Source organism: Perognathus longimembris, chromosome 22, assembly GCF_023159225.1.
Source record: "Perognathus longimembris pacificus isolate PPM17 chromosome 22, ASM2315922v1, whole genome shotgun sequence".
Classification (NCBI taxonomy): Eukaryota; Metazoa; Chordata; class Mammalia; order Rodentia; family Heteromyidae; genus Perognathus; species Perognathus longimembris.
This window is the reverse complement of record NC_063182.1, coordinates 24,260,060-24,287,039: the sequence shown is the minus strand read 5'-3', so window position 1 is coordinate 24,287,039 and position 26,980 is coordinate 24,260,060. Positions and strand designations below refer to the sequence as shown.

The window sequence follows — 26,980 nt, the reverse complement described above, 5'->3', positions numbered from 1 at the left end:
TATATGAGGCAAGGATTCAGAAATGTTTACAGGAAAAGAGAAACACAAAACTGAAAAGAGGTCATTTCTCTTAGTGTCATCTTATGTGATCTTATGTCCCTAGCTACTGAGCTATTGTGACCATCTGCTAGGAGTGCTATCTTAGACATATATTAATTATTTACCAATAAGGGTGAACACGGAGTTTGTTCCTTTGGGTCTGGCTCACTTCACTTAGTATGATTTTTTCAAGTTTTTCCATTTTCTTGTGAATGGGGCAATGTCATTCTGATTGAAGCATAGAATTCCATTGTGGATTTATACCATAATTTCTTGATCCATTCACCTATTGAAGGGCATCTGGGTTGGTTCCATATTTTAGCTGGTAAATAATGCTGCTATCAACATGGTTGTGCTGGCCGCTTTAGTTTGGCCTTGTTTATGATCTTTTGGGTAAATGCCCAGAGGTGGGATTGCTGGGCCATAGGGGAGCTCTGTTTAGCTTTTTGAGGACTTCACACTTTTCCAGAGTGGTTGAAGAAGTTTACATTCCCACCAACAGTGAGACAAAAGATAAAAGACAAACCAATGCAACAGAAATGCTTATAAAGACAATATGTTGTAAACTAACTGTACAACTGGGTGAGGAGAATGGGGAGAATGGAAGAGGAGGGCGTATCAAGTTGGACAAGAAATGTACTGACTACTTAATGTATGTAGCTGTAACCCCTCTGTACTTCACCTAGACAATTAAAAAAAAAAAAAAGAACTTGAAAAGACAATACCAGTTCAATTATATAGAAAGGCTTACAAATACTAGAAAGACATTATTAAAAGGTAACAGGAATTATCTGTGTTGAGTATGTTATGGGTAATTTTTTTTCCATTTCTTTATTGTTAAAGTGATGTACAGAGGGGTTACAGTTTCATATATAAAGCAGTAAGTACATTTCTTATCCAACTTGTTACCTCTTCCCTCATTTTTCCCCCACCTCTCCCCTCCTCATTTCCCTCCCTCCCATGAGTTGTCCAGTTGTTTTACACCATATAGTTTTGTAAGTATTACCATTGCATTGGTTTTCCTTTTTTTTTTGGCCAGTCCTGGGCACTGAACTCAGGGCCTGAGCACTGTCTTTTTGCTCAAGGCTAGCACTCTACTACTTGAGCCACAGCGCCACTTCTGGCCTTTCTCTATATATGTGGTGCTGGGGAATCAAACCCAGGGTTTCATGTATATGAGGCAAGCCCTCTTGCCACTAGGCCATATCCCCAGCCCGCATTGTTTTTTTTTTTTTTTTTTATATCCTTTGTCTCTCCATTTTGGTATTCCCTTTCCCTTCCCTAATTCCAATACACATATATACAATATCCAGGATACTAAAATCAGTTACAGTGATATCGGGGGTAAAACCACGGGAAAGAAAGACAAAAGAAAAAGGGCATAATTTCACGTTTGTTGAAAATAGCAACAAAGATTAAACTACTTGTTTCCATAACCTGGAGTTCATTTCGCTTAGCATCATCTTATGTGTTCATATGGACATAGCTATTGAGCTATTGTACTCTGCTAGGACTATCCTAGATGTGTACTAATTATTCCCAATGAAGGAAACAACCATAGAGTCTATGTTTCTTTAGGTCTAGCTCACCTCACTTAGTGTGATTTTTTTCCAAGTTGTTATGGGTAATTTTTGTGGGTGCATTATGTGTAACTTTGTTTTTCTTCTTATTCTGTCTTTGATACATACATCTGTGTATACACAGTTCCATACTTAAAGGTAACTAACCTTCACAATAACACAGAATAAAGATTAGACTACTTAAAGGAAGTAAGTTTCAAGAATGAGTCTTTATAAACTAGGTACACTTACCATCACATGAAAGGGAAATATAACTTCCTAAGTCATCAGACATGTGTCGCATCACATTTCTGCCCATCTTCAGACCAGAGAAGATCCAGTAATCTATTGCCACTCCAAGAATTCTAGTCAACAAATAAGCTAGTTCATGTTTGAAGACCTAACATTAAGATGAGAAAAATATGACCAAGATGTATTAAAACATAGGATCAATTTTTATTACTATATCTTATTAAAATACATGTGTGAAGATTTCTTGTAATATTTCTTTTTTTTTTTTTTTGCCAGTCCTGGGGCTTAGACTCAGGGTCTGAGCACTGTCCCTGGCTTCTTTTTGCTCAAGGCTAGCACTCTACTACTTGAGCCACAGTGCCACTTCTGGCCATTTTCTATATATGTGGTGCTGGGGAATCGAACCCAGGGCTTTATGTATACAAGGCAAGCACTCTTGCCACTAGGCCATATTCCCAGCCCCTTTTTGTAATATTTCTATACATGCATTCATATTAGTCTAATTCACTATTTCTTTCTTAGCCCTCATTATCCATTTTGACAATAAAATATAGCCTTTTTATCAGTTTACTTTCAATAATTGTTGAGAAGCTAAATGCAACTAATTTAAAATACAGGGAATGCTAATACTAAAAGAACCCTAGCAAATCAACTCCCTCTTTCCCTCTGCTTTTCCTTCTCTTCTACACACACACACACACACACACACACACACACACACACACACACACCACACACACACGCAGGCAGGCAGGAACACAGTTTAGGTATCTCCAATATTTAAAATGACAAGACTAAATAAAGCAGGATAATGCTGGCTCATTTCTACAATCCTAGCTACTGAGGCTGAGATCTGAGAAAAGTAGTTTGAATCCGGCCTGGGAAAGACAAATCTCTTAACTCCAATTAATCAGCAAATCTGAAGTAGAGGTACGGTTCAAGTGGTAGAGCAGAATCTTGAACAAAAAAGCTAAGCAAGATTGGGAGACCCTGAGTGAAAAGCCCAATACCAGTAAACACACACTCTCTCACTCTCTCTCTCGTGCTCTCTCTCAGTATAAGACTATCAAGGTTTCAGAATTCTTATATACATATACACATTAGATTTTGTAGCAATTCTGGAGATATGATCAATGACTTGAAAAACACAATAAAAATTTGAGGAAGAGTTCACTTATACCCTTCTCATCCTCATCTTCAATCTTACCCTTCTATCTCCTTACTTTATATTTTTAGTTTTAAAATAAATATTCTAAGAAATATAGCAAGGCTTAAAATGTTTAGAGCATGTTTTACCCTGCTGCTTAAAACTATTTTTCTAATATATAAAATCAGAATAAACTATGAAACTGAGAAGTGTGAAAATAATATTTTAAACACTTTGAAATATAAACCCTTTATCAAAATGGTTAATTTTGTTGAAATATCCTATATTCTTACTATCTTCTGTCTATTATGTGTGTGAAAAAATTGCTAAATTAACAACAGTTGGGTTGAAAGTATATGAAAAGGTTTTATAAGCCTTATGATATCAAAATACTGTTAATGGCTATGTCCTAATAACATGGGATTAGGAGAGAAATCCCTAGTAGTATGAACCCTGTGACTACTATGTTTATTTTTCCTGATCCTACCAAAAAAGTTTCTAATATGTGTATATAGCATTTTATTACAAAATTATTCCTTCAGATGCTATTGTACAAATGACTTCAAAATGACTTCAATTTCAGTTCTGTTGTACCAAAACAAACAAATGTCATACAGCATACATAACAGGCTTGCCTAAAGAGAGAAGGATCAGTAGCAGATATGCAGGTTCTCCAGCACCCTATTGCTCTGGAGCTAGCCTGAGTTCTGGCAAGGCTGATGTTATAACCTAGCAGATATTAAAGCATGAAGCTCAGAAAATATAAGCTGATTTTAGCACTTACAGAAGCAGTGCCCTTGCTTAGATGTGATCTAGGACCACAGTAAATGAGCTGGTCCCATCAGATTAGAAGTCATGTACTGCTCCCTCCCAATTTGATTAACAAGCCTAGTTTAAGCCTTGCATTTCAGTTGTGTGGCATAAGAGGTAAAAAATGAATGGTCTATCCCATCAGCAGCACCAATGCCTCCTAGGTAAGATCTGGAAGACTAGAGTCGAATGCCAGTCTTGGTAACTTTACAGGAAAGCAATACCATTCTTTATAAAGCCAACATGTATTATCACTCTGAGCAAGTTAATTTAGTACTTGTCTTCATGCAAGTTCCCAAACAAACGTGATATAGAACAGTAAGAACAAAGACACTTGATTCATTCTAGTTATGTGTGTACTACAGAGTACTCTTTCCAAATGTGTATATTAGCAGTCGCATTACTCAGGAAAGAGGAAAATGGTAAGTTTTGATTTCTGAGAGTGACCCTCACCAAATACAGAGTCAACGAGTATCACTTGACACCAAATCCTAAAACTGGAGTCAGGAAAGAAAGATGTTAGCCTACAGAAATAAGGCTCATATAAAAAAGAGGCCAGAGCCTGAAGTATGTAGGAATGCAGGTGTGATCCACATGAGGCTGAGATTTGGGTGATCTCACATTGAAACCAGCCTGGGCAGAAAAATATCTGAAAATGCTAGATTGCAAGTAGCTCAAGCAGCAGACGATGAGCAAGTAACCAAGAAAGCTGAGTTCAAACTTGAGGCCCTGAGTTCATGCCTTGGTACTAGAATAAAAATAAATAAATAAAATCTAGTTTTACCTAGACTTGAAATCACAATATGAATACTGTTCACTATTGAATTTACCTTGATGTTAATGTTACCAAGCAGTTAAGAGATGGTAAAAGGTCTGCTGCATTTATTTTGAAGAGTAACCAGCCCTAGATAAGGAACAGCCTGCCAACGTTATTCTTATCTGTGTATCATCACCTAAACATGTACATCCACATTAGTAAATTTCTATATAGAAAGACACTTTCAAGTCTAGCTTTTAATGCTTTCAGTATATAAATGCATACATACGTATGTATGTACAGCATACTTACTTATGAGGGCACTGAAAGACTAAACCCCAAAGCCTCAAGCTTACTAGGCAAGCACTCTACTACTTGAGCTATATCTTTAGTTTTTTTTTAAATTTATTTATTGTCAAAGTGATGTACAGAGTGGTTACAGTTTGATATGTAAGGCAGTGAGTACATTTCTTTTCAAACTTTATCTCCTTCCTCATTTTTCTACCTCCCCTCCTCCCCAATTCCTTCCCCCCCTCCGCCATTGGTTTACAGTATATTGTCTTCTAAGTATTGCCTTTTACTCTTTGTCTCTCCATTTTGATGTTCCCCTTCCCTTCCCTAGTTCCAATAAACGTAAATACAATACCCAGGGTACCACAGTCAGTGACAGTGACAACAGGGGTAAACCATGGGGAAGAAAGACAAAAGGAGGAGGCATAACTTCACATGGTACACAGAAAATAACAATAATAAATCATTTTCCATAACTTCGAGTGTATTTCGTTTGGCATCATCTCATGTGTTCATATGTACTAGCGATTGAGCTACTGTGATCTTCTAGTAGGACATGTAAAAATATCATATTAAGTGAAGTGAACCAGACTCAAAGAAACATAGACTCTATATCTCAGTTTTTGAGACAGGGTTTCAAATCTGGGCTAATTTTGCTTAGGCTGTCCTCAAACTGTCTCTGCCTCCTAAGCATCAAGGTTTGGGTGTGTCTAAACACCCACATTTTCACACCATATTTTCAACTAAAACACTATAGCCACAGGACTAAGACACTGCACTACAGATTATACTTATTGTAACTTTTGCAGTATATAAACAATGTCCCTATTTTCTAGGATGGTAAAAAATCTATGCTGTAAAGTCTATTAATAAGAAAATAGCAAATAAATCATCAAGGGAAAGAAGGCTTTCATGGAATTCTGAAATGCTGAAATGTTTGTTTGCTACAGATCAAAGAAGAGAAAATGAATTAAAGAAATAACTACAGACACAATTTACATTATGACATATTCACCTCAGATCTTCTAATACGTTAAATTCTATTATCAGACATTCTGACAATACCATTCTCCAGTGCAGGTAATCTCCAGTTTGTAAACTTGACAATTATTCATAAATCGACTACTTTTTAATATAGAACAAATTAGCATTTTGGCCTCCTAACTCTCAAGTTAGGGATTTCTATAATACATCCCTGAGAGACATGAAAAACTATTCTGTTTGAAAGATGCAAACATAATGCACACACTGCCCCTCTTCATGTTTTAAAGCTTGGCATTTGAAAATGAGAAAGTATGTTGTAGCAAACTTGGCCTCTAGTCAAGGGTTTGCCTTAACAAGCTGTGATACCTTCAATAAGTTATTTAAACTTTAGTTTCAATTTCCTTATCTTTAAATTCAAACTAGCCTCTATTTCCACCTATAATTGTAGAGTTATACTTAAATAGCACTTAAAGGCATCTCAAGGGAAAAAATGAGACTAGCCACTAAACACTAAAGCTTCATAAAATTTGCACCTCCTCCATAACCCACACCTCTGCTCTTTGCCAAGGAGAGCCCAAAGCTTTCTCAGATTAATGACAATGAAATTCACTGCCATTGTGTCACTCTGCAATCCCTGCTGATTGACATTATGACAAAACAATATTAGCATAAACTGAGGACTTCTGTTTAGCTAATGACTTAAATTGAATGCTTCAATTCTGCAAATCAAGAAACAAATGCTTTACAGTACAGAAAATGATGTCTGTGAACATGCATGGAATTCTTGAAAGTAAAAACTGCCAAAAAAGATTTAATTAAGTACAAGAATGAATTCTAGGAGAAAGGTATTATAATAAAAATGCAGTTTATGTAAATTTAAGCAATTCAAATGTTAAATAAAATATTAATTTGCAAAATTTAAAACCAGTTTTCATACTAAACTGATGCTACAATTTATTGCAGATTACTTCTCAAATAGTTTTATTTAAAAATTGCTAAAAATCTTCAAATATGTGTAAATCTGTTATCATTTACATTATTATTTCCAGAGTTATCTTTGTTGTCCTCTGATGATTTAGCAACTGTGAAATTGGTAGTTTCAGTATTGATTTCAGTATAGATGAACAAATTCATTTACATGACAGTTCTATAATAAATAGTTTTTATCCTAAATGACTACTGTATAAAAAGTAAATAATTTATAGAGAAACTATGGGGCTTTATATTAGAAGTATTATGCTGCACTGGCAATGGGGTATATGATAATGGGCTCTATTCTGGTATTATCATTTTCTACCTATTTGCACATTCATACAGATTTTAAAAGCCAAGCAAAGCTCAGAAAGCTAACTAACTTTGCTCTGAGGATTTTTGTTCATCCTAGCAAAACACCTGAGATATAGAACTCTGGATTTTAGGGGAAAAGAATAGAAAATGTTCAGGACTATATACTCATACATACATATACATACATATACACATACATACATATATACATTGTATAATAATAAAGTCGAGCTAATTAACATTTGTATTATATCACATACTTTCTTTTGTATTGAGAACACTTAAAATATGTTTTAGGCTACTTTTTTATTTTTTGTGTGTACCAGTCCTGAGGCTTGAATTTAGGGTCTAGGTGGTATCCTATTTCCACTCAAGGATAGGATTCTACTACTTAAGCCATAATTCTACTTCCACTTTAATTAGATAAGAGTCTCATGAAATTTTCCTGTCCAGATTGGTTTGAACCACTATCCTCAGAGCTCAGCCTCCTAAATATTTAGGATTACAACCACGAGCCACCAGTGCCTGGCCTGGTCCTAATTCTTACTTAATAGGCTAAGATCCTAATAGACTTCACTCTTGCATGTATTTGTAGTCTTTTACCTCACTTCGACTATAAAAGGTCCTTCAGACAGAAGCACCAAATGGCGAGTCTTTGTTTGGGAAAAAACTCCTTTGCCAAACATTGTTCTACAAATATTCCTTCAAATTCAATTTACAGCACATAGTAGGTGGTGAGTAGCTCACAAGAAAAAACAAGGGTTTCAAAAACAACAACAACAAAAAACACGAGAGAGAAATAGTAGAAACAATAAGAACAGATCAACAAAAGCCTTGGATATGAAAATTACTGGACAGATTAAAGAGAAAACTGAAAATTCTGTAAGTACTAGAAATCATAAATATGTCAGAGGAAAACTGAAACAACTTTGCACAACTAGAGAGAATAATTTAAAAAATTATCAGTGTTCACATTTAAAAACATATTAGGTACCTAGGAAGGAAAGTAGTAAACTGAAAGTTTGATAAGTCAAATGCTTGTTGCTTATAACTGTAATCCTAGCTCAACAGAAAGTTAAGATCCAAGGATGGTGGTTCAAGGCCAGTCTTGGCCCAAAACTCTACAGGACTTCATCTTCAAATAGCAAAAAGTCAGGTTAAAAGTTAGGCTCAAGTGGCAAAGTGTAGAGTGCAGACCAAGCAACCCTAGCAAGTACAAGACTTTGAGTCCAAATTCCACTACTATTAAGATTGAAGGTCAGGATTCAAAGAAGACTACCTACCATGCTGCATGTATAGAAAACATACACAGGTTCACCCATGCATGTAGTGGAAGTGTAAATTCAGTCAGAATTTAAATAGTAGAAGAAAAAACAGAACTGGAGAAATATTTGAGGAGAAAGGTATTCTTTCTTAAAACGGAGTCATCTTTATTGGCAGTCTGATACCAGAGCATTTGACTCTAACTACCTTTTACTGTCTTTGAAGAAAATATGGCTTAACTGCTGGTTATGGCACTGTAAGTATCAGTTACATGACTAGTTAGGGTGACATTTCAATCTTGGAAATCAGGATGGAATTACCATATATAACTGTTAAATAAAAACATTTATAATTAGATTCAGAAGAGGTGATTGAAATAACTGTTAAACTTGATCTAGAAGGTGACCAAAAGCACTGGAAACTATATAGAGAAAACACATTCTGGTGCTTAAAGTTAATTAAGTTCCAGAAGGCAGAAATCATACAAAGCATTCTTTAGCTGTAACTTACACTTAGAAAAGCACACTCAAACTTTCATTCACAAAACAAAAATTCATCCAATTAGAAAATTTGAAACACTTCTTTAAAATATATCTTTACATCAAAGGAAAAATTAAACTTGACAACTTAAAAGAGTAGGCACACCCTGCAATAAAGCATCAAATTCAGTAGAATGAAAGACAAGCTATATTATAAAAGTAACTTATTAGGGACAAATATATAGAATAAGACTAAAAAGAAGAAAGAGTAAACATTTTGAAAAACTGAAGAGAAAGTGAAAGAACTAAAAAGAGGGAAGCACAAATTAATGATATAACACACACACACACACACACGTACGTACACACGTGGACGGTAGAGAGCCTCAAAGGCAGACACTTTTAAGAGGACAGTCACAAATATTTACTACATACTCACTCAAAACGTGCCACAATGTATAGAATGGTTTTGGTAGATGCTAAGTATTACCTATTTTAAAATATATTTAAAACAGTATATGTTTTATACTTTTTCTTCATTTGGCAGTGAACTAAGAGCTTTATATTTTCTAGGAAGGCCACTCTACCACTTGTGCTGTAGGCCAGCCCTTCCCGCTTTGATTATTTTCAGTTAGTATCTAACGTACACTTGTTGTCAGTCAGACATGGCCACGAATTGTGATCTTTCTACTTATACCTACCTACGGTGGTCTCAAAGCACAACGTTCTTTTGATTACCTCCCAAGTAGCTGGGATTACAAGTATGAGCCAACATATCTAGCTCCATTTTTCTCTTTATATACTAATAAGATTTTATTGTAAAATTATTCCTTTCTATTCCCTAGTAAACATGAATAGATATTATTTCTGATCAAGTTGTCTAAATAGAACAGAGATTTGAATATAATTATGTTGAGATCCAGCTTAACACTTTACAAACTATTTTATTTCATTTACATTTCCAATTTAGGCTAGACCAAATAATACACTGAAAACATTTTGGGTTAAATTTCTATGACGGGGGCTGGGAATATGGCCTAGAGGCAAGAGGCCTCCTACACATGAAGCTCTCGGTTCGATTCCCCAGCACCACATATATGGAAAACGGCCAGAAGGGGCGCTGTGGCTCAGGTGGCAGAGTGCTAGCCTTGAGCGGGAAGAAGCCAGGGACAGTACGCAGGCCCTGAGTCCAAGGCCCAGGACTGGCCAAAAAATAAAAAATAATAAAAAAAATTCTATGACAGGCAAAATCTTTGAAGAAATATTTCAGAAGGTAACTTACCATACCGAAAATTTTTGACTTTTTAAAACTTTTTAAAACAATCAAAAAAAATTGTTTGTAGCCAGGCCCAGTGGCTCACCTCTATAATTCTATTTACTTGAAAGATTGGAAGACTCCAACTGTCAGGACAGCCTGGGCAAAAAGTTTGCAAGACTCCATATTGCAATCATTAAAAAGTTGTGTGCAGTGGTTAGTGCTTGTCATCCCAATTATGAAGGAAGGGTGATAACGGGCCAAGACATCCTAAGGGGAAAAGTGGGGACCCTATTAGAGAAGTAATGGAAGCAAAAAGGCTAAGGGCATTCAAGTGGCATTGTACATGCCTGGCCAACAAGACTCTGAGCTCAAACACTAGTACCACCAAAGGACCAAAACACCAAACCAAACAAAAAACAAGCCTACCTTTTATTGTATTCTCTCTCTCAGAATTGAATGAATTCTCCTGTTCTTACTGTAATAGCCTTATAAACTGAAATGTATAGTACTAAAGAATTTAAAATGATAACTAATTAGAATTTCAGATATGTGGATCAAATAATTACTAGATCTAAATAAGAGATAAAGGAGAAATTGTCTTATAAGAACCCTTACCTGAAGATCAGACAAACTAAATATAAAACAATGACATAGTCAGGAGCCAAATGCTCAACACCTGTAATCCTAGCTACTCAGGAGGCAGGGTTCTGAGGACAGTGGCTTAAAGCAGAAAAGTCAGTAAGACTCCTATCTACAATAAACTACTCAGAAAAAGCAGGAAATGGTGCTGTGACTCGAGTGGTAGAACACTAGCCTTGAGCTCAAAGAGGCTCAGGGACAGCAGCCAGGCCCTGAGTTTAAGCCCCAGGACTAGCAAAAACCACAAAACAAACAAACAAAAAAACAAAAAAACAAACCCAAACTAACATAAAAAAACCCAATGATTGGATTCATTTTAACTTTTTCAAATAATACTCAATGGAAAGGGATAAGGGCATACTAATCCTTCAATCTCTCAATATGTTCAGGGGATTGGTTTTAGGATTCAGCTACTGGCTATTCAAACCTCTTAACTGTAAATGGTATAGTACCTGCATAAAGCTTCTATCCTTCCATAGACTTCAATCATCTGTATATTACTTACAGTACCTAATATGATCAAATGTTATATAAATAGTTTAACACTATATTGTTTGGGGCATGCCAAGAAAAATGTTTGTACATGTTCAGTACAGAGCATTTTTTTTCAAATTTTTATGTATTGTGATTGAATCCATGGATGTGGGAGCTACAGGCAAAAAGAGGATTAACTAACTATAGCTTAGCTATACACCATTATTTATTTGTAAATTAATCTACTTACATCATTTGACTTGCATTTTTCCTTGTGAGAATATATAGTCCATTCCAAAAGCATATTTACTGGTTTGGTCAAAAGCCCTGCGGTCTCACTTCCTGACCAGAAGATTTCAAGAGGAATTGCCTTTCCTGTTATTTTCAGACTCTGAGAATCTGACCAGTCATACAACCTAATGAAAATCCAAACAAAAAGTGAGCAGGTTCTTTATGTCCAGTTTGATTGTTAGAGTTAATAACATCATTTGTAAGATAGCAAAACAAAAAGCTAGCAATTTTTGAGCACACTAAGGTGATAATATATAAACATTAGAACAACTATATGTAATAAAGACAAAATATAAGAAAATGGTTTAAGTTTAAAAAGCAGAGTAAATTATTCAAAAGTTTAAAACAACAAAACTTATGAGCATTATACATAGTTGTTTAAGTCTAGGATAACTTTTCACTTGGGAGATACTGATAAATTTAAAAATACATAAATCATGAAAGACAATAATACTTACCTAAATAAAACGTAATATATAAAAAATGAGATAAGGAAAATAAAGAAAGGTACTGGAGTGTAACTGAAAATGTTTTTTAAAATAAATCTACTTAGGGCTGGGGATATAGCCTAGCGGCAAGAGTGCCTGCCTCGGATACACGAGGCCCTAGGTTCGATTCCCCAGCACCACATATACAGAAAACGGCCAGAAGCGGCGCTGTGGCTCAAGTGGCAGAGTTAGCCTTGAGCGGGAAGAAGCCAGGGACAGTGCTCAGGCCCTGAGTCCAAGGCCCAGGACTGGCAAAAAAAAAAAAATAAATAAATCTACTTAAAGACAAAAACAGGTGGCTTTTTAGAAGTATGTATTCAAATGATTATAAAAACATAAAATAAACAAAACTATTGTTTTTTGTTAATAAGACTTACTTTTGACTCAAATTTCGGACTTCAGTTTCAATTAAATTGAAGAAAAATTTGAGCAGTGTAAGGTAGAGTACCTTAGAGCCAATACTTTCTGGAATTTGATGACAAAAACTTTCATTGAAAAGGCAAGACCTGAAAAATATGAACCCAAAACTCCATAACCCAGAAACAAAAACAGAGTAATTTGTAGACAAAATAGTTAAAAGAAATACTGTTGAAATTTAAATGAAATTTCTTCCAATAAAATATAAAGTTGAGCATTGATGGCTCATGCATATAATCCTAGCAACTCAGTAGACAAAGATCTGGGGACTGTGGTTAAAAAGCCAGGTGGGTAATAAAGTCTGTGAGACTCTGATCTCCAGTTAACTAGCAAAAATATTTGAACGTGGAGGTATGCCTTTTAGTATTCCTGAAAAAGGACAACATAGATACTATAGTTGCTTTTCTTTCTTGTTTTAGATGTAATAGTATATTAAAATGCATACAAAAGCAAAAGGAACATTATTCAGCTCATTTATATTCTGACCACTTCAAGTACCATCCTTCCTCAAACACTCCAAATCACAACTACTCTGTTACAAAACTTGGGTATGTCTGCTTTTTAAATCGCCTACTTTTAAGCTGCCCTAATTCCCTCTCCTATGGCATCAATTAGTTCATCCAAACATATCTATGTGCTAATATGTTATTTCTAAGTAATATTATAATCATTAGATAAAAAACTGAGATGGAGATGTGTGAAATAGCACCTGCTCTTAAGAAAGTTGCAGACTGATGTGAGCAACACTTAAGGAACAGGTAAGCAGGAGATAGGAAGTGATATGCGAGTTACATTAAAAAGGTAATTAAGAGTAGCTAGGTGTTTGTGAGGTAGCAGGAATAGAGGTATATACATTAGCAGATTAAAACAGGGTAAAGGGATAATAGAGGGAACTAGTTAACATACATGTTTGGGGAAGTAAAGATGAGAATAGAGATGTATGTAGTGGTTTTACATGATTTGGTATTTGTTCATGCTTTTTGTTTTTGTTTTTAAACAGCATCATGGCTAAGGAGGCAAGGCTGGCAATTTTCCTGCCTCACAAGTGCTAGAATTATAGGCATGTTAACACCACACTCTTTGGTCTTATATGTTTTACTAAGAAATGGGAACAGTCTTCTAGATGTAAGACAACAAAGAGCCTTTAATCTGGAAAATGACAAATCATTTTTGAAAGAGCATACTGGGGCAAAGGAAACAAAGTAGAAACAAGATCACTAAGGGATGATGGTGTGGAGCAAGCGGTAGAACATGGATGCCCAGTAAGTGTGAGATGTGAGAGCATGTTTACAGCTACACCCCACAACCCCACAGAAAAGACACAGTAGCTATTGCAGTGTAAGAAGAAGAAATTGAAACTTTAAAATCAAAGCAAAGGTAGAAAAGAAGAAAAATGTAGGAAGTAGGATTTTAGCCATCAAAACCAGATTGTCTCTACCTATGGGATAATACTGTTGTGATGGCAGTTTATTATAGCTTTACCTTTAAAATCAGGAACTTCATCTTTTTATTCCTAAAGTGTATAGTGTCTGGTGAACATATGCTGAAGTAGTAAGTGCACGCTAGGTAACCGATTCATTCACTTCAAATATATTACAACTAAGTTCGTATAAATGAATTATAATGATCTCAAGAAGCTAGCCTTCAGCTGGTTAAATATCCTTTCTTTCTTTACTATAGAGCTCTTTGAACACTTAAGACAAAAAGAAAGATCTTCACAGACACAAGAGAGTAGAAACGGAAATATGCTTAGTAAAAAAGGAAAAACATTAAGGGTTTCTGGAATTACAATTTAGAAAACAAAGGGAGATCTAGGCAGATGACAGTTTGTGCAGAGGCATGAAACAGGTAATGTATTTAGAAAAAACGAAATCCTGTTCCAAAATTCAAATTTCTAGTGGAAAAAGAATATTTAAAAATCCCTAAAGCAATACGGTATTACTTTAGATACAAATATTTGTACTTTTGGTGATCAAAATGTGATGTGTATTATTAATAAATGATTTTATTAAAAAAGTACTCATTAAGTGACTTATGTAACTATAACTCCTCTGTATATCACCTGTAACAAGAAAAAACTAAAAATTAAAAAATATGCATGTTTATAATTTTGTTAAAAAATTAACATTGGGCTCTCCAATTAAGCTTATTACATGATTTTGCTGAACTCTTTTTAACATTAATGACAAACATGACCTATGTTGACTCCAACTTGCCCTTTTTGTAAGTTTTGCAGCATATTTTATTCTAAAAATAGAAATACATATCTCTTAGTACCTAATAAAAATGCACAGTATAAGAACTATTTAGGTTACAGTACTGAAAACAATCAGATTTGTTTTTTGTTTTTAAACTGTGACTACTAATGTAAGTTCTGCTTTTGGGGCTTGTAGGTAAACAGCACAATTAAAGCTTATACATTGGAAGGCAGATGGCTGGATGCTTGGGATACAAGATTAGAAACATATTGTCTACTTTTACTTCAATAAGTTTCTATAAACCAACAAACAAAAAACAAAAGAATACTCAAAATTTAACACCTACGCGTGTGAAATTCTTACCTGATAAGTACTTCTACTAGAGACCAGGATCCTTTCATACATGTTGGACACTGAAACAACTGTAAGTAATATCTTGACATGGCTGGTGACTCCCAAGGAGGATGCAAGTGAAGAAGAGCTGACAATATATGAAAGTATCGACCAGAAAACGTATCTATATTATCCTATTATTTAAAAATAAACAAACAAATAAAACACTATACTAGAAGTACAGTTTTACCAGCTAACTCAGTACAAAAACTAAAGAATTAACTGTGGCCTAAACATTGTTTTCCCAAATATGCCTATTCTGACAAAGGAGGGCAGGTGGAAATGTCATGAGGTAAATACATATTAGGTAATGTAAGTTATTAAGACTAGAACATATGAGTCAGGTGCCAGTGGCTCTTGCCTGTAATCCTCGTTAATGAGAAGGCTGAGATCTGAGGATCGTAGTTCAAAGCCAGCCATGGCAGGGAAGCCCATGAGACTCTTACTTCCAATTCACTACCAAAAAAAGGCCAAAGGTGAAGCTGTGGCTCAAGTGGAAGTGCTAGCCTTGAGCAGAGACAGTGCCTAGGGCTGGACTTCCAGTTCCAGGACCAGCACCAATAAAACAAACAAAACAAAACAAAAAAAACAACTAGCATATATGGAATATACAGTTTTTACTTCATGATAAGTGAGAAAAATAGTTCCCAAGTCACTTAAGAAGCAGAGGTAAGAAAAATTTCATGCAACATTTTAACTTAATACCAACATTAGTGTGAGTCTGATATAGTTGACGTCTGTCACATTTTCAAATCAGTACCTCTCAACAGCACTATGCATGGTTTACTACTAAGGATTAACTATGCTCATTCTCTTCGCATACCATGAAGTGATTACTACCAGTGTCTAATGGAGTAGTTTACCTAACAACATTCTAGATCTTTGAGATTTGATTTTTGTATTACTCTTGATGGCCGTGAGAAATATCAGATAACTTTTGGAGTTTTGAGAAAATAGTACCTTAATCATTCAGATTAGTGCTTAGATATAGTTCAGAAGTAGGGAAAAATGGTGTATTTCCTAGTAAAATGAAAAGGAAAAAAATGCATATCTTCATTTTTTTTGACAAACCCTACAGACAGTTCTTACTTGCAGAATGTTCTCTAGAAGAGCATGAAGAAGGAATACAGGAGGGATGTAATGTGCTTGCAAAGAAGAAAGTTCTTCAATTGCTTCATTAAAAAACTGTCCTTCGATGAGGCTTTCAATTAAATTTAATACACCTCTGGGAAATTCAGCATTCTTAACCTAAAAGAAAAATAACTGCATGACTCATAAAGGTAAAATCCTGAGCTCAAATCTTGACTTATAGTTATTATTGCCAGAGTAGCCCCACTAATTAGATGAATTAACAGGTGACCAGCTGTAATGTTCCCCGTTAGGAACTTTAATTTCCTCATCAGTAACATGAAGACAATTGCCCTCATTACTTGATAAAGTTGTTATATAGTTCAAAAGGATGAGATATATGACTGTTTTCTAAGTAGAAGGCAATGCAAAAAATGTGTTATTATTATATATATAATTTTCTATGGTCTAAAATAATAAAAGAAATATTCTTCTAAAACTAAAGCTTGGAAATCTAAATAGGCAAAAGTATTAGAACTATAGCTACACAGTTACTTAGGCATAAACACATATTGTTTTTCCCCCTATGTTTATTAGGATAGCCTTATATGATTATCAGTATTTGCAATGTGATAATTATTAGAAAATTATAAAATCATTATTATTACTGGTACACATGAATATATTTAACTAAAAGTTTCAAAACAATTCCTCCCTCGCCAAATTGCTTTTATCAATAAATGTGACAACTATGAAGTAGTTAAGAAATCAAAAATATTCTGAAAGACTACATAAAATAACACAAGTTTTGAAATAATGAATGATATAGAGAATAATACACTTGGGAAATACAGGAAAAATTTAATCTGATAGCTAATTACAGTTATGAAATGTGAGAACAAAGATAGCTATTTCACCTATCAAAAGCACAAAGTAAAAAATTTCAATTTTTATCCTGTTTACAGCTATAGAGAATTTTTCTTTAGATTTGAAAGAACTATATTTTTCTGTTACATTTTTGGTCAGAGAAACAACATTTCAAATTGCATAGAAAATTCTGTCATGCAAGGAATACGTTCCTTTAAATAAAAAATAACTAAAAATAAAAAAGACAAAGCTTCTTTTTTTTAACCATCAGTACCCTACTCCAATCCCCTTACCTCTCCACTGCATCCTGGCTGTTTATCTACTCTACTGCAGTTGTATCTGACAGCCTACAAAACAGTAACCATATAATTAAAAGTTAGCATGTAGAAAAATACATTTCAGCTTAAAAGCACAAAAGCTTGGCCAAACATACAAATCAGAATCAGGAATACATTAATAGCTATAATTAATCTGATACACATTTGTTCAAATTAGTAACTTTCACCATTTTATGGTAATAGTACTTATGAGTATGAACATTTCTGTTTTCTCCTACTAGAGTAATTTAAGGTCGTTTTCACTTTGAAGATAGGAAAGGTGTACTGTTCTTATCAATTTAATAATTATTAAATTTAACAGTTTAGTGTAGGCTTGGCATGATAATGCATGGTTATAAACCCAGCAGCTCAGGAGGTTCAGGAGGATCGAATCTGAGGCCAGACTGGGCTAAAGGTAGCAAGAATCCAACAAACTATTCCGGCAGGAATAGGTAGAGAGGATTATGGTCTGAAGCTGACCCAGGCAAAAATGTGAGACATGATCCAAAAAAAGGGATGTGGCTCAAATGTTAAGAGTGATTTCCTAGCAATTTAACAAATGTGAGGCCCTGAGTTCAAATCTTGGTACTACTAAAAACAAACACAAAAAAAAACAAAGCAACAAAAATTGTGTGAGCCAATCCCAAAGGAACACAGACTCTATGGTTTCCCTCATTGGTAATAATTAGTATACATCTAGGATAGTCCTAGGATAAAATCACAATAGCTCAATAGCTATATCAAGTAAGATGATGCTAAGTGAAATGAACTCCAAGTTAAGGAAATATATGGTTTACAAATGTCGTTGTTATTTTCAGTATACCACCTGAAATTATGCCACTTTCTTTTGTCTTTTTCCCCCAGGGTTTTACCCTTGATGTCACAGTTACTGATTTTGGTACCCTGGGTATTGTATATATATTTATTGGAACTAGGGAAGGGAAGGAGACCATCAAAATGAAAAGACAAAGGGTAAAAGGCAAAAACCAATGCAACAGCAATACTTACAAAACTATATGCTATAATCCAACTGCACAACTCAGGGCAGGGGGAATTGGGGAAGGGGAAAGGAGGAAGAAAAATGAGGGAGGAGGTAACAAGTTTGATTAGAAATGTACTCACTGCCTTATACATAAAACTGTAACTCCTCTGTACATGTCTTAGAGAATAAAAAAAAATTGTATGTGTGTGGGCAATCATGTTTTTTTATACAATCATATATAAAATTCTTGTATTAAAACGTGTATAAAAGGAAGGGTACTATAAATGGGTTGAATTTGGTCAAAGTATAATATACACATATATGTAAATACCACAATAAAATCCTTTTGAATAATTAATTCATGCTACTAAATAATTTTAAAGCTAGGCAATGTGAATCAAGCCTCTACTCTTAGCTACCTGGAAGCTGAGATCAGGACTGTGGTTCAAAAGCCATCCATGAAAACTGTTTGTAAAATTCCCTTTAGCCAATAAAAAGCTGGGCATTGTGGTGCACTCCTGTCATCCCAGCTACATGGAAGTATACATAAGAGGTCCAAGCTGGTCCAAGCTAGCCCAAGCAAAAAATTTAATTTGAAAATGTGCAAAAGTAGCAAGAGCTGGGGATATGGCTCAAGTGGTAGAGAGTACCTGCTCAGAATGTGTTAGGTCTTAAATTAAAAGTCCCAGTACTAAAATAACAATAATAACATAAATAACAATAATACTAACAACAGTAAATATAAAAAATTTAAAAATATTGTCCTAGAAAATTACCTGCATGTATGATAAAAAGATATCCTGATTTCAGAAACTTAGAGAAATAGAGCTAGTAGAACAAGCAACCCAATGAAAAACATCAGAAAAGATGAGTAAGCAGTTTGATAAGAAATGTACTCACTGCCTTACATATGAAAGTGTAACCCCTCTCTACACCACTTTGACAATAAATTTTTTAAAAGATGAGTAAGCAACTGGCAGGACAAATACATAAATGGCCAAGTATAAAATATGCTCTATCTTAAGGGGCAGAAATGCAAATAAAAGAGCATTCTTAAAGAACAAACAAAAAAAAATATGCTCTATCTTGCTATTAAGAAGAAAAGACTGATAAATCTTTGGCTTCTACTTTCAATGCATAAACCTGCTAAGTAATCTTATGTTAACAAGAAAAGCTGAATGACATAAACAAAAATCATAATTTTTCTTAAGCTTATCACAGTTTAAGGCTTGTAGTTTAACCAGTTAGAATGAACTGTAAGCTCACCATGTATCTTGCAAAAAGTTACAGCAGTCTCTAAAAACAATTTATCAGTGAAATTACTGTGACAGAAACAGAAGAAAATTTAACAAATTGCAAAATGTCTGCAAACATTACTGTTCAAAACAGAAAATTAACTAAGAAATTATTTTGATATTATACACACTTCACAATCATTATCATATTCAGATATATTAAAATATAATAATTTGGTATACTAGAGACTTGTACCAGCATAACAATGTTTCGTGTGTTAAGTTTTACCTGAGTTCTATATATATGCTTCCTTAAGGCATTTTTCATTTCAGTGATATCCACATCTGTCCTGATATCCTTGGTTTTTGATTCGTTGGCATAATCAGCAAAAACAGAAATCTTCATTTCTTTCTGTATACATGTAAAAAACCCTTAGACACTGTATATAAGGTAATTGACACTATAGATGATGAATAGTTAAAAAAGAGAACATGTTCATATAATGTTAGCTACACTTGTACTGTAATTAACATATTATCAGATAAGATATTATAACGAGAAAAAGGTTAAAAAGCAAACATTTCAATGTTGGAACTTTTTATCTGATACATTTCTTAAAGTCCTGCTCATCCTTTTATTTTAAGGTGTTCAGGTTGTCAAGGAAGCACTAGACAACTGAACTACTTCCTTAGCTCTTTCAAATATTATTTTTTTTTGGGGGGGGGCTGGGTGCTGTTCTTGAGTCCTTTTGCTGAAAGCTAATGCTTATTCTGCCACTTTCTGCCAATTCTGGTTTATGACTGGTTAATTGGAGATAAGAGTCTACTGAGACTTTTCTGTGAGGGAGGGGTTCCAAGATTGATCTCCACATCTCAGTCTCCTGAGTACCTAAGATTACAGGTGTGAGTTACCAAAGCCTTGATTTCCTTCGAATACTTAACTGTACTAAATCTTTTCTAATACCTCTTTTTTGTTGTTGCATATTCACATTAAACAAAATTATTTTATTTACATTTATCATTTTCTGAATTTCCTTTTCTTGGTGAACTTAGAGCCTTGTGCTTTAGCTGGGAGTTTATTCTCATGTCTGTGCTATATCATTTGAGCCAAGTCTCTAGTTCTCGTTTTTTTACTGAAGATAAGAGTTTCACAGATTTGGGCTGGGAATATGGCCTATTGGCAATAGTGCTTGCCTCATATACATGAAGCTCTGGGTTCGATTCCTCAGCACCAAATATATAGAAAAGGCCAGAAGTGGTGCTGTGGCTCAAGTGGTAGAGTGCTAGCCTTGAACAAAAAGAAGCCAGGGACAGTGCTCAGGCCCTGAATCCAAGCCCCAGGACTGGCAAAGAAAAAAAAAAAAGGTTTCACAGATTTGTCTGCCTGGGTTGGCTTTGAACTATGATTCTCAGAACTCAGCCTCCAGAATACCTAGGACTTTAGGTGTTAGCCAGCAACACCCAGTGAATGTCTTTTTAATACATACACACACACACACACACACACACACACACACACGCTCGTGCATGCATGCAGGTTGAGTATTCCTTATCTGAAAAATGTGTGGGACCACAAGAATTCCAAATTTTGAATTTTTTCAGATTTTGGAATATGTGAATATATGAAATAAAAATATATCAGGAATAGGACCCAAGTCTAAACACAAATACACATCTCTCTCTCTCTCTCTTTTCTGTGCTAGTTCTAGGGCCTGAATTTAGAGTTGCATGAGCTCCCCTTTGAAACATAATTCTCAGATCTTAGCCTGAGTATCTAGGATTACAGGCACAAGCTTCTAGGGTCTGGCTTGTGTGCGGCGCACACACACGCTTGCTTGTGTGTGTGTGTGTGTGCATGTGCACACGTGTGTGTGGTGTCTATAAAGTAATTTTATACAATATTTTTATGCTTACATCCTATCTTTTTACTGCAATCTATAATACGCCCATATGTTATTTTCTGCTTCATGTCACAAATTTTCAACATCGTACCCATTACAAAGTGTTGGATTTGGGAGCATTTTAGATTTCTGTTATTTGGATTAGGAATGCTTAACCTGTAGAAACATGTTGTAGCTCAGAACATAAAATGAAGTTATATTTTAAGAATAATTTATCCAAAAAGAATCCAATTTAAAAGATAAGCTATTTTATTTGTTTTTGTTTTTTGTTTTTTTTTTGGCCAGTCCTGGGTCTTGGACTCAGGGCCTGAGCACTGTCCCTGGCTTCTTCCCACTCAAGGCTAGCACTCCGCCACTTGAGCCACAGCGCCACTTCTGGCCGTTTTCTGTATATGTGGTGCTGGGGAATCGAACCTAAGGCCTCGTGTATCCGAGGCAGGCACTCTTGCCACTAGGCTATATCCCCAGCCCATAAGCTATTTTATTGTAAGAGGTCTGTACACTAGGAAAATTAATGACAAAATTTGTATTAAAATGCATTACCCAAATTACATACAAAGTTTAAAAATGTTTTTGATTTCTTAAGAATTCAACCTGTCTTCCAAACTTTTGTTGTTGTTATATTCATGAAAAACAGAATTAAAATAAGTATGTTAATTACTAACTGAAATTCTTTGTATATTCATATGAAATATTTTCATGAGGGACCAATGTTAATTATAATATTAACATTAGATCAATTAAAAGAGATATTTTCGGGGCTGGGAATATGGCCTAGTGGCAAGAGTGCTTGCCTCATATACATGAAGCCCTGGGTTTGATTCCTCAGCACCACATACATAGAAAATGGCTTGAAGTGGCGCTGTGGCTCAAGTGGCAGAGTGCTAGCCTTGAGCAAAAAAAGAAGCCAGGGACAGTGCTCAGACCTTGAGTTCAAGGCCCAGAACTGGAAGAAAAAAAAAAAAAGAGATTTTCATAAAACATTTAGCACAGGAAGAAAACATGAAACTAAGATTATCCGCCTAGATTAGATCTGGAAAAAGAAATAGATGAATCTAAAATTTTACCTGATCTCTGTAATACATGTGCTTCTTAAAGGAACGTTTGATTGTTTCAAATCCAACATCATTCTTGCCCTCACTTTCTTTTCTGCGTTTTCTCCTCAAAGTATAATTTTTTTGAATATCTTCTTTTTTCTTTGTTTCTTTCTACATGTATTTTTAAAATTAAACAATATAAATTACACATGCTACAAACCAAACTCAAAAATAGTACGTTACATTAAAAATAAAGTTTTAAAAATGGGTAAAAATTACTGTTATAATGTGTATATATATAAAACAACATTTAGGAGAACAGTTGGGCTTTACCTAGTATAGATGAACTTCTATTCTAGAAGTAAACCTCAAAGAAATGTCCAAACACATATACCATGAGTCGCCCGACTGTTCACATTGTTCTTAATTTCATAAAACAACCAATCAACCAACAAAAGAACCTCAAATTCCTATCAGTAATAAACAAAAGACATAACTGTGACATAACCAATGAAATAGAGTTATAAGCAAAGAATGTCTATAAATTGTATGAAACACAAATATTCATATTTGCAAATAAACACAATATTTTGATTGGGATAAATTTAACTAAAGTTATATTGAAAAGCAAGAGAATTATTAACACAAATTCTAAAATATATAATATTTTGGGTAAAAAAGGAAGGATACGGAGTAGGCTTCATTGATAATGCTATTTCTTTACCAGCATATACAAAAGCAGTCATTTTTATCTATTTTTTAAAAGTCTACAGACATCTTATAAATATATTTGCATATACATATTTCACAAGTAATTTGATAACTTACTTTTATGATAAATATAGAGAAGAGTTGGGGAATACATATACATGTATTTACTTATTTTAAATTCGTAAAATTTTTACCTGATTTCCATATGTATGCCTTTTGAAGGTATTTCTCATTTTAACAAATTTCAAATCTTTACTGGATTCTCTGAATTTTTCTCTTTTCTGATGTTCATGAGAAACAGAACCACCATTAATGTCTTCATCATGATTTTGTATTTCTTTCTGTATATTTATAAAATTAATTAAATTGGATTAATTTAATTAGACTAGATTAAATAGACCCTCAGGAAAACCAATGCAAGTGACAACAAAAAAAATCAGAAAGGGTAGAGAAACACAAATTTGACATTTAATATAAAAAGCAAAACTGTCCTGAGTTACAGTATACATCAGTTATACAAAGAGGAAGAAAAAAAGTTAATTAGGGTTTTTACTGAATTTATATCCTTACTTAAATTGGTTTACCTGTATGCACAATACAGAGAGAGTAAGCAGTATTATAAACCATTTTGTTTGGTCTGGGGATATGGCCTAGTGGCAAGAGAGCTTGCCTCGTATACATGAGGCCCTGTGGGTTCAATTCCCCAGCACCACATATACAGAAAACAGCCAGAAGTGGCACTGTGGCTCAAGTGGCAGAGTGGCTTGAGCAAAAGGAAGCCAGGGACAGTGCTCAGGCCCTGAGTTCAAGGCCCAGGACTGGCCAAAAAAAAACAAACCATTTTGTTTATTCATTAAGAAATTTAGTTTAGAAAAAATTTATAAATTTATTTCTAAATTTTTATATATATATCATCCCAGGAGGCACCTTAATAAATCTATCATTTTATAGTTCTATATATCTATAGTTCTATATATCTATATCTATATATCTGTATCTAAAAATGCCAGCCTAAAATTAATAAAAATGTCAACTCTGCTGGGAATGTGGCTCAGTAGTAGAGTGCTTGCCTAGCATGCAAGAAGCACTAGGTTCAATTCCTCAATACTATATAAAGAGAAAAATCCAGAAGTGGCACTGTGGCTCAAAGAGTAGAGTGCTAGCCTTGAGCAAAAAGAAGCCATGGACAGTGCTCAGGCCCCAAGTCCAAGCCCCAAGACTGGCAAAAAAAAAAAAGTCAACGCAAATATCTTTGTACTAACATGTACATGCAACCACAAAAAGTACTCTGTGCTTGGAATAGCCAGAAAAAAAAATACAAAAAGTATTTTCAGCTTCGAAAGTTCTAGAAAATCTTACCATATATGATTTCTTAAAGAATTATGCAATTTAAAATGTTCCAAATTTTTCATAGATTTCTTTCCTCAAAAAACATTTTTTGGTCTGGTAATGCTGCTTAGTGGTAGAGTGCTTGCCTAGCAAGCATGGAGCCCTGGCTTCAGTTCCTTAGCACCACAAAAACAGAAAAAGCCAAAATGGTGCTGTGGCTCAAGTGGTAGAGTGCTAATCTTAAGCAAAAGAAGCTCAGGGACAGTCCTCTGGCCCCGAGTTCAAGCCCCAGGATTGGCAAAAAATAAAACCTTAAAATTAAAGAATAAAAATAAATGCAGCAACAGTAAAGAAAAAATTTAATATCTTTCTTCTTATGATAAAGTATTTTAGACTAATATAAGTTAATGATAATTTTTAATGAATTGGTAAATTAACTAGATATTTTTATAAAGCAAGATATGAAACTAAACATAATCTAGTAGTAGCTCTTCTATAAGTACAAACAGTAATGCCATTTCTTTGCATATAGCAAATAAAAATGTATATGATAGCAACTGTATTCTCAGTTATTTTTGTTAATTTTCAATGGTGACAAAAATTCTTTTTTTTAGTTTGTTTTTACATAATGTAGTTAAATACTTCAAGTTAGGTGATGAGTACTAAGAACGTATAAAAAAGCTTTATATAACATCACAATAAACACACCGAAGTTTTAAGTAACTACTTTGTGCTGAGAATATAGCACATATGAGGAATTTTACTACATTATATTATATATATATTACTCAACAAAATTCCCTACAGTAATTTTCAAGTGACAGACTAAAGATTCAAATATGAAAGCTTCCAGATTTGAACATTTATATATTCACCAAGTATAGACTCTCAAACAATTCTACATGAAAAACCATAAAGGTACATTATTGGACCAATAAGATTTTACCTGGGTTTGAGACATGGGCTGTCTTAAAGCACTATTTATTTCAAGAAGCCTCATATCTTTCCCAAGATCTTTGCTTTTTTCTTGACTGCCATGTTCAGTCCAAAGAGAATTGGTTTGGGAATCTTCATCATTCTGAATTTCTTCCTGCACATATGTAAAAATGTTTTAGTCAATTAACTAAGTATAATTACAGCATTACAAACATCTTATAGTATCTACCTTAAATCTAGAATTATATAATACTGCAATAAACAAGTATATATAACACACCCTTCTAAAAGATTTATTGAACACTGGTAAAGATATTTCAAGGAACCAATCACTGCAGAAAAAGTTCTGAATAATTTCTGTATGTCTCACTGTTAAAGTATTACCTGTCTAGTAATAATTAATTTTAATAATGAAGGTAAAAATATTTTATGTAGTCATTGTGCAAGATAAAGTTACAATCTAGTTTAAAAAGTTTTTAAATGTATTAAGTGATATGTGATAGATTCAAGGGAAAACTCAAATAGTAATCTCTTATCAAAGTAAAGCAAAATAAAACACCAGGAAGTAGTACTTGAAAGAGTAGGGGAAATGGGTAAATAAAAAAAAAGAAGAGGGGGATAATGCAGTTAAGAATCCAATGCATATCCTACAAAAAAGGTAGAAGGGCAGAAAAACCCCTTAAAAACAGCTCTCCTTTCCATAGGGAGGGAAAAAGAAATTTCATTTCAAATCATATTTTGCTGCTATTATACTCTAATAGTAAAATGTTTAAAATTATTTTGATGTATATACCACTAAAGTACTAAAAACAAAAGTAGAGACTCAAGATAAACTTAAGCTTCTTTCAAATTTGAAAGAGGTATTCTTGAATGTTTAAGTAACTGAGAGTAATCATGTTAAAAATAAATATCTTACTTCTAATTATGATGATTTTGAAAATGTGGAACTTGGCTTCCTTCTTGTTATGGCTCCATAAAGAGTATAGTTTAATACCTACTTACATAGCATTTATAAGCTATTAGTCTTTGTAAATAATCTAGAGAGGAATTAAAATATACAGGAAGATAACATGTAGATTATGCAAATATTGAGCCATTTTCTATCTAAGGATTTGGGATCTGAGCATCTATAGTTTTTGGTATTGAGGGAAATCCTTGAATCTGTCTCTTGGTAAAACAGAGGGATGACTGTTTTCACTAGATTGCTACTTTATACACATTTCACAATGTCTACTAATTTACTTACCTCTAAAAGAAAATCCCCTAGATACTGAATTGGATAAAATGGAGCTTTAAAGTTATCCTTTTCTTTCTCAGCATTTATTCTTGCATTACTGGCAATCACATGAGTTATGCCACTTGGCGAACTTTTTGGTAAAATAATATTTGCTTTTCCTGCCTCCAAAACCCTAAATAAAAATGTAAAAAGTGTATTAGAAAAATTGTATATTAGTCAAATTATCTGGCAAATTTTTCCCTAAGGAACTAATTCCTTATACATTAAGTAGTTCAACACATATTATTTCTGCTTACCCATTTTGGTATGGGAAAGGATTTTATAAATCAAGAAT

At 34.1% G+C, this 26,980-nt stretch overlaps 1 protein-coding gene across 1 annotated transcript in view; it reads right to left on the bottom strand.

Annotated features, from left to right (window-relative positions):
* Nucleotides 1-26,980, bottom strand: part of Slf1 (SMC5-SMC6 complex localization factor 1) — a 57,249-nt gene that overhangs the window by 11,926 nt on the left and 18,343 nt on the right. Inside the window, exons 5-15 of the mRNA XM_048331265.1 lie at nt 26,656-26,818; nt 25,420-25,563; nt 23,339-23,485; nt 22,464-22,604; nt 19,785-19,907; nt 17,255-17,308; nt 16,116-16,274; nt 14,997-15,160; nt 12,396-12,524; nt 11,490-11,655; nt 1,851-1,998 (exon numbers count right to left, since the gene is read on the bottom strand). Of these exons, the coding sequence (XP_048187222.1) occupies nt 1,851-1,998; nt 11,490-11,655; nt 12,396-12,524; nt 14,997-15,160; nt 16,116-16,274; nt 17,255-17,308; nt 19,785-19,907; nt 22,464-22,604; nt 23,339-23,485; nt 25,420-25,563; nt 26,656-26,818 (1,538 nt within the window). The remainder of the gene's footprint in view (nt 1-1,850; nt 1,999-11,489; nt 11,656-12,395; nt 12,525-14,996; nt 15,161-16,115; nt 16,275-17,254; nt 17,309-19,784; nt 19,908-22,463; nt 22,605-23,338; nt 23,486-25,419; nt 25,564-26,655; nt 26,819-26,980) is intronic.